This window comes from Eleutherodactylus coqui, chromosome 8, assembly GCF_035609145.1.
Source record: "Eleutherodactylus coqui strain aEleCoq1 chromosome 8, aEleCoq1.hap1, whole genome shotgun sequence".
Classification (NCBI taxonomy): Eukaryota; Metazoa; Chordata; class Amphibia; order Anura; family Eleutherodactylidae; genus Eleutherodactylus; species Eleutherodactylus coqui.
Window position 1 is genome coordinate 10,398,175 of NC_089844.1, and position 15,400 is coordinate 10,413,574.

The 15,400-nt window shown below is 45.1% G+C and overlaps 1 protein-coding gene across 1 annotated transcript in view; it reads right to left on the reverse strand.

Moving 5' to 3' along the window:
• LRP1B (LDL receptor related protein 1B) overlaps positions 1-15,400 on the reverse strand; it is a 1,872,788-nt gene that overhangs the window by 259,085 nt on the left and 1,598,303 nt on the right. Inside the window, exon 62 of the mRNA XM_066577770.1 lies at positions 5,535-5,723. Coding sequence (XP_066433867.1) covers positions 5,535-5,723 — 189 coding nt within the window. The remainder of the gene's footprint in view (positions 1-5,534; positions 5,724-15,400) is intronic.

A 15,400-nucleotide genomic window follows, 5' to 3' on the forward strand; every position in this document is an offset into this window, starting at 1 on the left:
GAACTGCTTCGGGGTAGCGGGTGGCGTAGTCTAAAATCACTAATATATGTTGGTGACCCCTGGCAGACTTTACTAAAGGGCCGACTAGGTCCATAGCAATCCGCTTAAACAGTACCTCTATAATGGGCAAGGGCACCAGGGGACTCTGGTAATGGGGCATAGGAGCCATTATTTGACACTGTGGGCAAGACTCACAGTATCGCTTTACATCACCATGTACCCCAGGCCAGAAAAAACGCTGAAGGGCGCGTTCCCTAGTCTTTTCGCTCCCGAGATAACCTCCTAGAGCATTTTTGTGTACCAGGTCTAAGACCATTCTGCGATAGGACTGAGGTACGACCAGCTGTTCCACAACCTCCCCACGAACCAGGTCAACCTGATACAACAGTTCTTGATTAATGGCCAGGTGTGGAAACACTGCATCAGCCCCTGGGTATTGAGGTTCCCCATTCACCACTTTAATATTTTCCCTGGCTTTTACTAGGGTGGGGTCTCGGAGCTGCTCAGTTCCAAAAATTAGCATGTGAGACCTCTAAGTCAGGCATAGCAACCACTTCGTCCTGTACCTCCATCTCACCTGCCAGTACTGTTAAGGTAAAATTATCCCCATTCTCTTGGGTCACCCCTACTGCCGAAACCGTACCATCAGGGTCAAACAGTTCTGGACACACATGGTACACATTTACATCATCGTGAACATTACTTGTAGATGACACTTGGCTTCACCACAAGTCCCAGAATAGCAGAAAGCCTCTCCCGAGAATCACAGTGTGCATTAAGGACCTTACAACGCCCACCTCATTAGTGGCAAGTCCACACTGAGTCTCTAGTCTTACAAGTGCAGTAGGATACTCCTTGGTGTCCCCATGCACACACACAACCCCTATAACAAGGCCGGTGACTGTTATGGGATCGATCAAGCTGGAGTGCACCAGCGTAACCAAACTCCCTGAGTCCAGTAGAGCGGTTACCGAAAAGTCATTCACTTTTATGCGACATAATTGTTGATGAGTCTCTGATGCAGTCTCTGCAGAGCATACTGGCCGTGCGAACATTGACCTCCGCCTGGCTGAGTCACAGTCCATTGGCTCCACTGTAAGTGGACAGTTTGCGGCAATATGCCAGGGCTCATGACAGCGCCAACACAGTATGGGGCTCCGGTCTCCTTGAGGTTCCACCCGGGACTGGACTGTCCATTTGGGACTCCTCTTCTGTCCCAAATGATCCCCCTCTGAACCGCCTCCCTTTGGGACGCTTTTGACACCCCTTAAATAAGGAACAGTCTTACCAGATGCTCCGGCCGACTTGCTGTTCCCTGGGTTGGAACGTCCAGGAGGCACGGCTTGTAGTAAGTCCTCAGTGGCTTTATACCTCTCGACGAGGTTAACAAGCTGTTTCACGCCTTTGGGGCCCCCTTGTCCCACCCACCGCTGGATTGTGGGGGGCAACGAGCGGACAAACTTGTCCAAAACAACTTTTTGCACCATCTCCGCAGGGGTCGACTCCTCCGGTTGTAGCCACTTTTTCACCAGGTGGAATAGGTCATACATCTGGGAGCGGGCAGGCAGGTGGTCAGAAAAAGTCCAGTTGTGCACATGTCAGGCCTGCACATTGGTATTCACACCAAAGCAAGCCAGGATCTCACCGCTTAGTTTGGCATAGTCCTTAGCATCCACTGAGGTCAAAATAGGCTCTTTCGGGTTCCCCCATCAGGAAAGGCGCCACTACCTCAGCCCACTGAGGCAGGGGTAACTTCTCCCTCTCTGCCACTCTTTCAAAGACAGCGAGATAGGCCTCAACGTCGTCTGTGAGTGTCATCTTTTGCAAGGACGCCTGTACCGCGGTACGGGCGGTGGGAAGCGACCCCGACGACCTCTGCACACTTTGTGCCACCGCCAGGACTTGCTCTTGCAACTGCTGGTTAATACGTTGTTGCTCCTGCAAGGCTAAACGGTTGGCTTCCACCAGGAGAGCATTAGTTTCGGCCGGAGCTCTCATGGCCTCCTCATGGACCTTTTGCTGGGTCGCCGTCATCAGCTGGAGGCTGGAGTTCGCCTGAATTAACTGATTAATTAGTTCATCCATCTTGGCCGTGTCTGATTGCTGCGCCGTTGCAGCTTTCACCCAGGACATGGGGGGGGGGGGGGTTAGAGCACTCCCCAGTATATTCTTTCTTGGGCGGTTGCCCTTAGCAACGGTTCTCCAGTTGCTGCAGCAAAATGTCCATTAACTGGTGTATGTATCTTTAAGACCGGTGCCCGCATCCAAACACCATCTGCGAGGGATTAGCGTCAGGATAAGGTAGCAGCCTGGGCATCCAGAGACAGTGACACAAGAAGTAAAGTTCGTAGTCCCGGCTTTGCCTTGGTTTATTTCAGCAAAATAAAGCAAAACAGGCCTTAACTCCAGGCCAACACAAACTAACCCCTGCTCGTCTGAGCACTCACTATACATAGACCGGCACTGACTACTCACTGCAAAAACACTGCTTGCTGCGCACAGCCAGTCTGGTCCTCAGACCTGCAGAGGTCTCACCACACCACCTTCCAGACCTGCAGGCCCAGGTTTTTATGAGGCCTGATACCAGCCTCACCTGGTACGTGGAGTGGCCATCCCACCCTTCACTTTGACCACTCCAGGAAAAGCCGGCCCGGACTATGTGGCTTGGAGCCACTACATTAACTACAACGTGTCAGTAACTTAGTGTTACTGACGCACACATGCTGGTCTCCTCCACGGAGCCCAGGCTGCTCAGTGACACGTATCTGCCCAAGTATTCCCTAAAGCCACATAAGAGAGCATCCTAGGCGACACATATCTGCCCTCCAGCACTTTGCCAGTCACTGTCTCACAATACACACACACATACAGCACATATATACATACATACACACAGTACATACATATGTACGTACGCACACATAAATACAGTACATATACACACATGCTGTACATACATATGTATGCACATGCACACACATACATGCATACGTATGCACATACACACATTTAGCAAATCAACACGAGTGTGGAGCAGCATTCAGGGGTATTCTTCAGGCAAAAATCTTTATTGTGCCCAGAACATAACTGACAACGTTTCGACCACATAAAATAGTGGTCTTTGTCAAGTGAACTCGTGTTGATTTGCTACATTGGACTGGTCCAGGATCCGGGACTGGATCAGGAGCGTGTATATTTAGCCCAATGCAAGATTCCTCCCTCTAATTTGAGGTAGTGTGTGTGCTGGGGTCAAGTGTGTCAATACTACTATGCACATACACACACATACATGCATATTTATGTATACACATACACACAAATGCATACAGTACATACATATGTACGTACACACATACATACAGTACATATTGCACATGCAGTACATACATACAGTACACACACATACATACTGTACATACATACGTACACAAATACAGTACATACCTACATATATACATACACACATTCATACGTACGCACACATACATATGTACATGCATACATACCTACAATACATACATATGTACGTACACACACATAAATACATACATACATATGTACATAAAGACATACATACGTACATACACTGCCCGACTCAACTACATCATCATCGCGCCTTGTCTCTCTGTCTGTGCTGCTAGCCACAGGGTGAACGCCCATCTGATTGCAGTTCTTCAAAGCCACAAAACAACGGAGCCTGCGGCAGCTGTAGTGGCGGTAGTAGGCTGCGCTCAGCTGCGGAATGCCTGCCCCGTTTGGTGCGGGTTTTGTATCTGTACAGAATTCCCTCCCTCATTGAGAGGTGGTGAATTCCGCAGTGCAGACGGCGACATAATTGACATGTTGCAGATTTGAATTCCGCGCCACATGTCAGTTTCCGCACGGGTTTTGTGCGGGTTATTTCCGCAGCTTGAGAACGAGATTTTCAAAATCTTATCCACTTTGCTGCTACTGTAAATGCAGTGGAATTTACGTGCAGAGGGTCTACGTGGAAACTCCGCGCAATTCCACTCCGTGTGAACCCAGCTGGAGGGTTCCTTCACATCTGTGCTGGGGATTCCGCTTTACTGCTCCGTTTGGAACTCCACCGAACAGCACCATGCAGACCCCCACTGACTAGAATCGGGTCTGCCCGCTTTCCGTCCAGCTACCCGGCTTCAGGAATGTCGCATCTGTGATCGTACCTCTGGACGGAGGTTCCAATGCAGAGGTGAAACCGGCATTACAGATATCATTCCGTTTCTCTTTTGCTGTCTTTTATCTTGGCCAGAGCTCCACTTCTCTGATGAAACACCCTTATCTCCTGCGTTTACAATGCAGATCAAAGGGGATCTCATCGCTGGTATCTCCAACAATCAGAAGAACGGGGGTCCCAAAGGATCCCAAAATGAATGGAGTCTGGTTGGAGCTAGTTAATTGTGGCCTAGCAATGGCTTGGATACCACAATGTTGACCACAGCAGCTCAGCAGAGGGCGGCCCTCTGGCACACCATCCATCCCCACCCCACCGACAGGACATGATCTTCTTGATGTAATCACAAGGGGCTGGCACTGCATTCAGAAAGTTATCCGACCCCCTCTGTCTGCTTAACAGAACTTATTGTTGCACATTCGCACAATAACAATGTGTAAAGGTGAGGAGGAGAGGTAAAAAAGAGCATGGGTGGTGGGTGGGGGGGCTTGTAGTTTTCATCTCATTCTGAATTAGTAAATCCAGGCTCATAACTGGAAGCAATACAATGGTGCTACCATGACACTGAGGTCCTGTGAGGACAGGGGGTATATCACCTGCAGTTGATCCCCCCTGCCAGTCCCGATCCACCAATACTGTGTCACATTTTCAGCAGTCCAAAGTGGCCTATGCAATCTTTAGACTCCTAATCCCCACAGAGCATTGGTAGTGTTAGACGACTCATTCATTGTTCCTGCTGATTGGCCAGAGCTGCTCATGTGATCAGTGCTGGACGATCAGAGAGGATTATCTAGTTAGAAAATTGTGGTGGCCATCTTAAATGGCTGAAAACAGGATCAGAAGGAAGAGCAGAGAAGTTCAACCACAGGTAATCTACCCCACTCCCCCCTCTTTTTCCAGGACAGAAGTTTGTCCCAAACTGGAGGGTTGCTTTAACCATTTGAGCACGCTCTTTGTTTTTTCCTATTTCCTTCCAACTAAAACTTAGGTGCGTCTTGCCCAAAAACAAGATAAGTGAAAGAAATGGAAGCCCATGAGATGGAGAGATCAGTGCCATCTGTACTTTGAAGTAGGAGCACATCTAATTGTTCGACTTTGATATTTACAAAATCCCAGAGAAACCTTTCAAAAAGTTTTTTTGTTTCTACTTTATAGCTATAATGAATTCCCTTTCTTGAAGCGATATTTCCCGAGAGCCGAAGGCTCAAGTACATATTACAAAACAAAACAAACAAAAAATTGAAAAAAATTACAAAGTAGATTCTGGTCCAACAAATCGTGAAATGCTTGAAAAATGTCGATTTAACTCAAACAATACAATGTAAATTAAAGAGACAATTACCATCAAGTTGGCGATAAACGTGGTAAACTTCAATATCCAATATGGTGTGCCAGGAGTTCAGCAGCAGCGTCCTGTCTGCCCCGGAGGTCTTGTGGGCTCGGCTCAGAGACTTGCTTTTGCCGTCTGTCCAGTAGATGTAGTCCTCAAACAGTGTTAATGCTATCACACCCTGGATCTCTTGGATGGGGACTGTAATTGGAAATGATATGATTAACGGGCATCGCTGGGAGACGGCCAACTAAAATATTTAATAGCGACTAGTCAAGCAGATACAACCGCCACATAACGTCTTGTGAATAATTACACTGAATAGCTTTTGTGGCTTCTTTGTATTGATACTTAATATCCAGGATCGGATGCAAACTTTGCCCCGCTACGGCTGCATGCGGCCAACCACTGGCAGGAAAATGAGCGGCTTTAGCTAACAAGCGCATTACCTGAATTACAAGCTACAAAACAAATGGCATGTTAAATATTTAAGAGATGCTTAGGATTTCCATGAAGAAATCATTACGGGTCTTGATGGTTCTGTTAACTGTTTCCTCACTGTGTAGGAATGATGTTGGAGATGTAAAGATATTGCTGTAGTACAACACTTGGCATTTACAGGACCCGCAGATGTAGCAAACGTTAAACTGACATTTAATGCATTTTGATGACTACAATGTTGCACAATAGAAGCAGAAACCAAAAATGGAAACAGTAAGCAAAATAAATTTACTATCAGAGGTATACATACCTATAATCAATACTCTAACCACATTACATAATGCAAGGTTCTTAGTATATAATTTGATCAAATCACATTGGCCCATCTACCAACGTCCAGGTGACCAAGCTCTCAGATGGGTCCTAACATTAATACTAGGTGGTGTATCTTAACCTGGGAAAGCTGAGTTCCTACCTCTACTGTGTGTTGCAGCCACGGTTTAACGTTCACCTATTCATTTCTATTGGGATATATTTCCAATGGTTAGTGCTGACCCCTTTTCCCCTTTCTGTACAAATATTGTGAAGTTTTGGCTGCCTTCACCTGGTCGTGCACACCTGCCGCCCATTTACCCTCTGTCCCTCCTATTGGAAGATCTATATGGTATCCTACCGTCCCTGGTTTTATTTGTAGGTTTAGTCCAAAGAGAGGAGCATTTTGAGAAGTAGGAACCCAACTTTCCCAGGTTAAGATACACCACCTGGTATTAATGTTAGGAGTAGGACCCATCTGAGAGCTTGGTCACCCGGATGTTGATAGATGGGCCAATGTAATTTGATCAAATTATATACTAAGAACCTTGCATTATTTAATGTGGTTAGAGTATTGATTATAGGTATGCATACCTCTGATAGTAAATTTATTTTGCATGCTGTTGCCATTTTTGGTTTCTGCTTCTACTGTGTGTTGCAGCGATGGTTTAACGTGCACCTATATATTTCTATTGGGATATATTTCCAATGGTTAGTGCTGACCCCTTTTCCCCTTTCTGTGCAATGTTGCACAATGCTGTAAATCGTCTTGTCACGATGTGTCAGTCAAGATAATGATTGCTACATCTGTACATCTTCATCAGACAAACATTGTATTTTAATATTAAAATATTGCACCTTTTTATTAAAGTTCTGTATTTTTTCCCCTAAACGCTATGAAGCCATATTGTGAGGCTCTCTTGGGGTGTTTTCCCCTGAATGTAAGTAGAATACATTAATTTAGGGCCGGTTGCATCGACCATGCTGTTAATCCCGGTTTAGTTACACTGCGATCAACTGTTGAACTTGGTGTAAGGAACCAATACTCTTTGGTCTAAGATGGGCAAAAACTAATTCAATTGATCTGTGATCAAAGGTTGAGCCTGGAAGAAATGTATGGCGCAGGGTGATTGGTGACTGGTCAGGTGATCTTCCCAGCATGCATAGCGGTAGTAAGAACATGGCTGATACCAGCAGCAAACACAGGTGTAATGTCACCACCCAGGGAAGGCCGTTCAGCTAATTATGCCATCTTGGATTTCGATTGCCAATCTAAATGCAACTATTTTAATCTGTTACAATTGGGGGTTCAGACTGAACCTTGATGTGGACCAAGATTATGGGCTAAACTGTGCAAGGACAAGGTTTTTCTAATGGATCTTAGCTCAACTCTTGTTGATCTCAGATCAAACCGTCGGTGCAACCGGCCCTTAGAGAATGATACATAAACAAAAAAAATCTGGTTTAGATAATCCCTGTTACAGTTTGCAGAGTAATTGCAGGAGGACCTCACAGTGAAGCCCCCACACCTTGACTGGTCTGAAATAAAGGGGGAAGACTGGGGTACATCAGATGTCACCTCTTGATTTGGCCCTAAGTCAAACCAGTTTGTGGCTTTGTGGGTCCACATCTGCTGATCCTGCCAATCCCATTCCTGAAAGGGGTTGTCCGTGACCCAAAACTGCCATTAGTTCAATGTCCTCAGTTTAGAAAAGGTGTCCTATTTTCCCAATATGGACTTTGGTCATGTGATCCTGATATGAAATGCAAGACGTTCTGCTGATATAACCTGTAGAGACCCCCACAATCCTTTGCTGCTCTTGGGGGGCTGTCCTTGCATTCACATGTATTGCACATGGACAGATATTCTCCAGTCTACATTGGCACATGCACAGTATATGTAAATGTCAGGATGGCCCTCCTAAGGATGATGTAGCTGCTGATGTATACATACATCGAGCAAAGGCTCATGGGGGTTTGTGTATGTGACAACAGCGGTATCGCCTAACCATACTCCTAACTGAATACACAGGACACTTTTGCTAAAGTGAACCACAAATGTATTCAGTGTAACAAAAGGCAGCTTTGGGTCTCGGACAACCCCTTTAACCTTCGTTTGGGCACGTTAGATGTGTTATCTACAGTTCCAGGACACATGGCTTGTGGATGACTGCGGAAAATGCTTACCTAATCCAGTTCAAGGTTGTTGGTGATGTTAATGCAGGGTGGTGGTGATCGGCTCATTTCAGTACACCATATATTGGCCGTGACACAAAATGGGCCTTAGTTCTTGAAATTAGCCGAAGTCACACCCCCTATGATTATGCTGCCTACAACAAAAGGGGAAGGAAGACTCTGTACCACATAATCTGCTGTCAGAACAGAGTTGGAAGTAGAGTTGCCAGCCAAATTGGATCGGGTAAGTATTTTGATCCCTGGATAACCCATTCAATTTTCTTACAGCAACACCACACAAAAAATGTAACTTTGCAAAGTGACCATTTAAGTCAATGATCTGTCTGTGTAATGCGGGACACAACAGGTCCGCAAGAATGAGAAATGCTATTTTGAAACCTCTCTGCACCCTGGCCAAGGTAGGAGGAAATTAAACAGTAGATCGCCTTATTTATGAGGCTGGGTATCAATCTGGACAACCCCTTTTAATGGGTTGTCCCAAAAATTGCAAGTTATTCCCTATCCACAGGAGAACTTGCTGATCAGTCGGGTATCACTATTGAGACTCCCACCAATCTTGAATACAGGGATCCCATGTCCCCCTGTCCTCACTGCACCATTCCACACAATGAAAAGGAGACCGAAGGGAGCACTGATAGCGCAAGGGCACTTGCACTCCACTCACTGACAATGGGACTGCTGTAGCGGCAGTGGCTCAGGTTCAGCCCCATTGGCTCTCCTTCAGCCCCATTGGAATGAATGGAGCGCTGACTGCGCATGCTCAACCAGTGCTCCATTCACAGTGACCTCACTGCAGTGGGAGGAGCAACCACCGCAGTGACAGAGAGTGGGAGGTGGTAGTTCCATTCTGGAGATCGGTGGAGGTCACAACTGTCAGACCCAGGCTGAACAGCAGGTTATCCGCTTAAGGAAATACAAATCACCTGCTTTATAAAAGGAGAAAAAATGGTGTAAAACACTTACTTTATAATTTTTGACATTTTTCTTTGCCATTAAATCCTTGATGATTATTAATCTACAATTTGCCGTTTCAGGAACCATCTATGGAGTCTGACCAAAGCAAAACATTCACTGCCGCAAAACAACTGACACGAGATGCTGGAAAATATCCCTCAGCTTATAGAGTATGCACATCATCAACGACAACGAGATCATCCCGGACCCACCGCCGTCAAGTCATAATGGAGCACTTGCTACAACATAAAGTTTCCTATTATAAAACCTGTTCCTATAATAACACAAAAGCTCTTGTAAGTCTTAAAGGGAGTCTGTCACCTGCTTTTAGTCCTATGGACTAAACCTATGGGCTGAGAGTAGGTGATACTCTGAGTCCAGGGATGTGAGTGTTATACTTACCCCCCGGTCCTTCCCCCGGTGTCAGTGCATTGAGCAGCATGCTAAGTAGTCTGCTGGTTCTCATTCTATAATGGGCGGAGTACTTAGTAGCGCCGCTCAATGCACTGAGCACCTGTTTTCAGCACTGACACCGGAAGAACAATGGAGTAGGTAAGTACAATACTTACATCCCGGACTCAGCGGGTCAACTACTTCCAGCCTATAAGCTTAGCTCACTAAGAGTAGATGCCATAGCCTCTTTATGTTTAGAGACTGAGGGAAGTTTGCGCCAAAGATTAGAGTAAAAAATAATCTTTTTTTTGTTTCAATCGGGCTTCAATTCAAAGTAGAAAGTTAATTACAGAAAGTTTGCGGCTAACCACAGGCGTCTTGACGACAAATTAGTATTCTGATGCTAATGTTACTTGTCTAATAACAAGATCTGACTTTCATCCAACAGTTTAAATTACTTTTCACCAGTTGACTTGTTATTCAAAGCTATACCAAGCCAATCTGTTTGAGGATTCCGGCTGAGGATGAAACATTAGAAAACTTATCAATTTAAGAATTTGCACCGGCCTGAAGAGCCTCGGTGGGAAAGGCTTCCCTTCCTTTAGTAACAATTCTATTAAAAGAGATCTTCTGAGTTAAGAATTGTGGAGGAAAACTTTGACGGACAGGAAGTGCCGACGGGAACAATGAAGCCTCTCATTTGTAATGACAGCTCATCCGTGTGATGTCACTGTGATGTGCACAGATACGCCTCTTTGTCAAATAACATTGTGATTGACAAGCGTATTAATATTAGGGGAATCGTTATGAACAGAGTTGCATTTTTGCTAGCGTTTGAGGACAAGACTTTTGTTTTCTTATGCATTTGCATATGAATATCTTGTAAATCATATGTCAAAAAACGTTAGAAATACATGGAAGGACTATACAATGCAAGATTGGAAACAGGCATTTGAGGTAATTGGTACCAATCCACACTTAGGTTCTGTATGCAATTCTCTGCCATATTAGCAATAAATTACTTAAAGAAGAAATACTAGAATTGAATACCCGTTCTATTCACTTTAAATGGAAGCAATGTGATATTTTGTTTTCCTACAGTGATACCGTGGTGGCAAAGAAGCTGCTGTATATAAATGCTGTTGGAATTGATTGAGGAAATACAAAAAAAGAACAAAGATGGCGCTCATGGAAAAAAAAAAAAAAACTACTCAGAACTTCCAACATAGTCAGCAGAAGATAGGAGTTACTTACTTCACCGGAGAGACGGAACAGAAACCCACTAGGATCTCCATTGTCTCCTGTTACTATAGGTATGCTCAATAGTACCGCAAGTCGAGAAGTAACGCCCCACATCCACTACACGGCACACAAGTTGTTTTTTTTTTCTTTGTGTGTTGAGGTATTTGTGAGCCCAATGAACCTCTTGGGTACGCTGTGTAGTGGATATGGGATGTAGCTTCTTTACCCATGCTACTACTGAGTGTACTTCAGTAAAGAGAGATACTGGAGATCCTCGTGGCTTTCTGTTCTGTAAGTATTCCCATTATTTTCCGCTATATTCCACAACGTTGGAAGTTGTGAGTTTTTTTTCCTTCAGCACCATCTTTGTTCTTTCTTCTATTTTCTCAATTGCTTACCGATCCTTTGGTCACCAGGTTTATGGCATTGGCACAGTCCTAGATGGATAGGGATTCCTTGCATTAATTTGAGGTCCACCATCTTTTGAAAGCACACCAGGAATCCAGATGTGGTAGGTCCACTTCACCAGGTGGGTTGTTCATTTCTTTTTATACCTTATTGATCCATTGGTGGGAGTGCTATCCATTTTACAAGTCCTTTGAACTGACTATGAGGGGTCCTAGCAGCAATAGAAACTACCAGAATAAGCTCTACTATGGGGGACCCATGACCTGAAAATTAGTTGTCCATGAAAGAAATTCCTTTTTCAGTTTTTCAGGCTTGTTCTTTTGTGGCCAGAGTTGTATTTTTTTAATTGTACTATTTTGAGATAAATATGCGTTGCAGGGGCTCTGATGGGCGCGGAGTGGGTCCACTTTCTCTTAAGCCATCTACAATGACTGTGGAGTTAAATGGCTGGGATCAGAGGTTTCTCTGGTCCTGTGAATCAGAGCAGGAGCGGTATGACAGCCAAGCGCCCGCTACACTCAACGCCTGGGCAGGACTAAATGTGATGCGCTATGAATTGGTGCATTGGCAGATTTAAAGGGATTCTGTCACCAGGTTCGTGAAGTTTGACTCTGAGCTGAGCTTCGAGTCATGGAAGTGGATTGTCCCAGCTTCTTCCCCCCAGCATCATGCAGAGAGACAGCTCTCTCTATACTCAAAACAGGAAGAGAGTTGTCAGTCTGCATGCTTAGGGTTGAGAAGAAGCCGGCCCGGCCCACCGCCATGACAGCTCAGAGTCCAACTTCATGAACCTCCTGACAGAATCCTTTAAGCCTCAAAAGCAATCATCAGAAAAGGCATATTGACTATCACTAAGGGGTTAACTAATTTACAACTTCACATTCCATCGTTTTTATGAGCTGTTTAATGCTCGCCTACCAGAGTCAGAACCAAGCAAATACCATCACAAAGTTACCATTTTTTCCATTAACCGTGCGATACGACACAATGATATCTACACAAAAAACAATTATTAAGTAGCTGCAATCGTATTTAATGTCAAGCTTTCTCCGAGCTCAAGAAAATAATCCTATAAGTTAGACACATTGGGGGGAAAAATATTATAAAGCCGATATCCATTATGTCAAAATGTGTTATAATTGTTGGTTTCCGTGGAGTTCCAGCTATGTGCGGTGATTATCATGCTAGCTGTCAAGCCTGCTGGAAAAAGGCAATATAATTCAATGTTTTACTGGTTGAGATAGATCCCTATGGCAACCGGCTTTACTTTCTGCTTGCCATTAGTTTTTATTGTGTTGTAAACAATAGCTCTTTTCTATTGTTATAAAGTAACAACCCATAAAATACACAGTGTCGAATGTGCATAAAAACGTAAAAAGGACGGCTGCCGCCTGGCCTGAACCTCCTGGATAGCTCATGAATAATAAAATTGTTGTCTTTTTCCGTCGCCTTTTGCTAATTGCTTTTAATACGTTGCAACATAATCTCAACTCACTGGTATGAATCTGTATCCGCCCGTACAGAAGTAATTAGCGTGGCTCTCAAAACAACAGAAACGCTGAGGTATTAGTGCAGCAAGTCGGGACAGTTCAAAAAAATCTCTATTAGGAACGGTGACTGAAGAGGGGAAGAGGTGATAAATGTTCAAGGTTTTATCTATTTTATTTTTTCCTTTTAATTCCTTTTTAAGTTAGAAGCTAAGAAGCCCTGAAACCTGTAAATATATATGTATTATACAATGAAGTTGTTGGCAATCGTTATCAATAGTAACTGAAATATTTGTAAACTATTGATGGCCTATCCTCTGGACAGGTCATCAATAGAAGATCAGTTGGGGTCCGTCACCCAAGACCTCTACTATTCAACAGTTCACCAAGCCAATCCACTTGTGTAATAAGCGGATTTCTGCAGGACAGCTCCATTCTTACTGCAGTGGCCAGGCTTGGAAATCGCAGGACAAGTTTACATTCATTTCAATGGTAACTGCAATACCAAGTCTGGCCACTGCTGTAAGAACAGAGCTGTCTGCAGAAATCAACTTGGTGTATAAGCATACCAGCCCAGTAAAGAGTTGATTCTGAACGATGGACGCCCACGAATCTACTATTGATGACCTGTCCTTAGGCTAGGTGACCAATAGTTTACAACTGGGCAACCCCTTCAACGACAGAATAAGGTGTCCATTGCACTGCCTATGCAAAGATAAGCCATTTGGAAGAGGTGTTTTCATCTCAAGCTTTCATGGCCAAGATGGGAGAAAATACATAGTAACATAGTTTGTAAGGCTGAATGAAGACAATGTCCATCTAGTCCAGCCTGTCTATCCTACTGGGTTGTTGATCCAGAGGAAGGCAAAAAAAACAAGAAGCAGGAGCCAATTAGCCCTTTTGGAGGAAAAATTCCTTCCCGACTCCCTAATTGCAATCAGACTGTTCCCTGGATCAACCCCTAATAGTTCCTACCTGCCTGTATACCCGGATTAACAGTTAACCTAAGATTTATATCCAGTAATATCCTTCACCTCCAGAAAGACATCAAGTCCCCTTTTAAACTCCTCTATGGATTTTGCCATCACTACATCCTCAGGCAGAGAGTTCCACAGTCTCACTGCTCTTACAGTAAAGAACCCCCTTCTATGTTGGTGATGAAACCTGCTTTCTTCTAGACGTAGTGGATGCCCTTTTGTTACCGTCGCAGTCCTGGGTGTAAACAGATTGTGGGAGAGATCCTTGTATTGTCCCCTAAGGTATTTATACAGAGTTATTTGGTCGCCCCTTAGCCTTTTTTTTCCGGGGTGAATAATCCCAGTTTTGATGCCTCTCTGGGTATTCCAGTCCCTTCATTCCGTTTTATTAATTTAGTTGCCCGCCTTCGAACCCCCTCCAGCACTGTAACATCCTTCCTGAGCACCGGTGACCAGAAATATAGTGCTCTCTTCCAACTACCTCCCAGAAAGAGCCTAGTGCTTCAGCCGAGTGCTGTTTCTCTGGCTCCCACTGAAATGCATGGGCCCTGCATAAGCAGTTTTGCACAGCATGCTGCACTATTTCCGTAGCTTATCTACTGCCGCCATCGTCTGATGGGTCCGTGTAATGTGAGCGCTGATGGGTCCGTGTAATGTAAGCACCGATGGGTTTGTGTAATGTAAGTGCCGATGAGTCCGTGTAATGGGAGCGCCAATGGGTCCATGTAATGTAAGTGCCGATGAGTCCGTGTAATTTAAGCGCCGATGGATCCGTGTAATGTAAGTGCTGATGAGTTCATGTAATGTGAGCGCCGATGGGTCCGTGTAATGTGAGCGTCGATGGGTCCGTGTAATATGAACACCGATGGGTCCGTGTAATGTAAGCGCCGATGGGTCTGTGTAATGTAAGTGCCGATGAGTCCGTGTAATGTAAGCGCCGATGGGTCCGTGTAATGTAAGCGTCGATGGGTCCGTGTAATGTGAGCGTCGATGGGTCCGTGTAATGTGAGCGTCGATGGGTCCGTGCAATGTGAGCGTCGATGGGTCCGTGTAATGTAGGTGCCGATGAGTCCGTGTAATGTAAGCGCCGATGGGTCCGTGTAATGTGAGCGTCGATGGGTCGGTGTAATGTGAACACCGATGGGTCCGTGTAATGTAAGCGCCGATGAGTCCGTGTAATGTAAGCGCCGATAGGTCCGTGTAATGTAAGCGCCGATGGGTCCGTGTAATGTAAGCGCCAATGGGTCCGTGTAATGTAAGTGTCGATGGGTCCGTGTAATGTAAGCGCCGATGGGTCCATGTAATGTAAGTGCCGATGAGTTCGTGTAATGTCAGCGCCGATGGGTCCGTGTAATGTAAGCGCCGATGGGTCCGTGTAATATAAGTGCCAATGAGTCCGTGTAATGTAAGCGCCGATGGGTCCGTGTAATGTAAGCGCCGATGGGTCCGTGTAATGTAAGCGCCGATG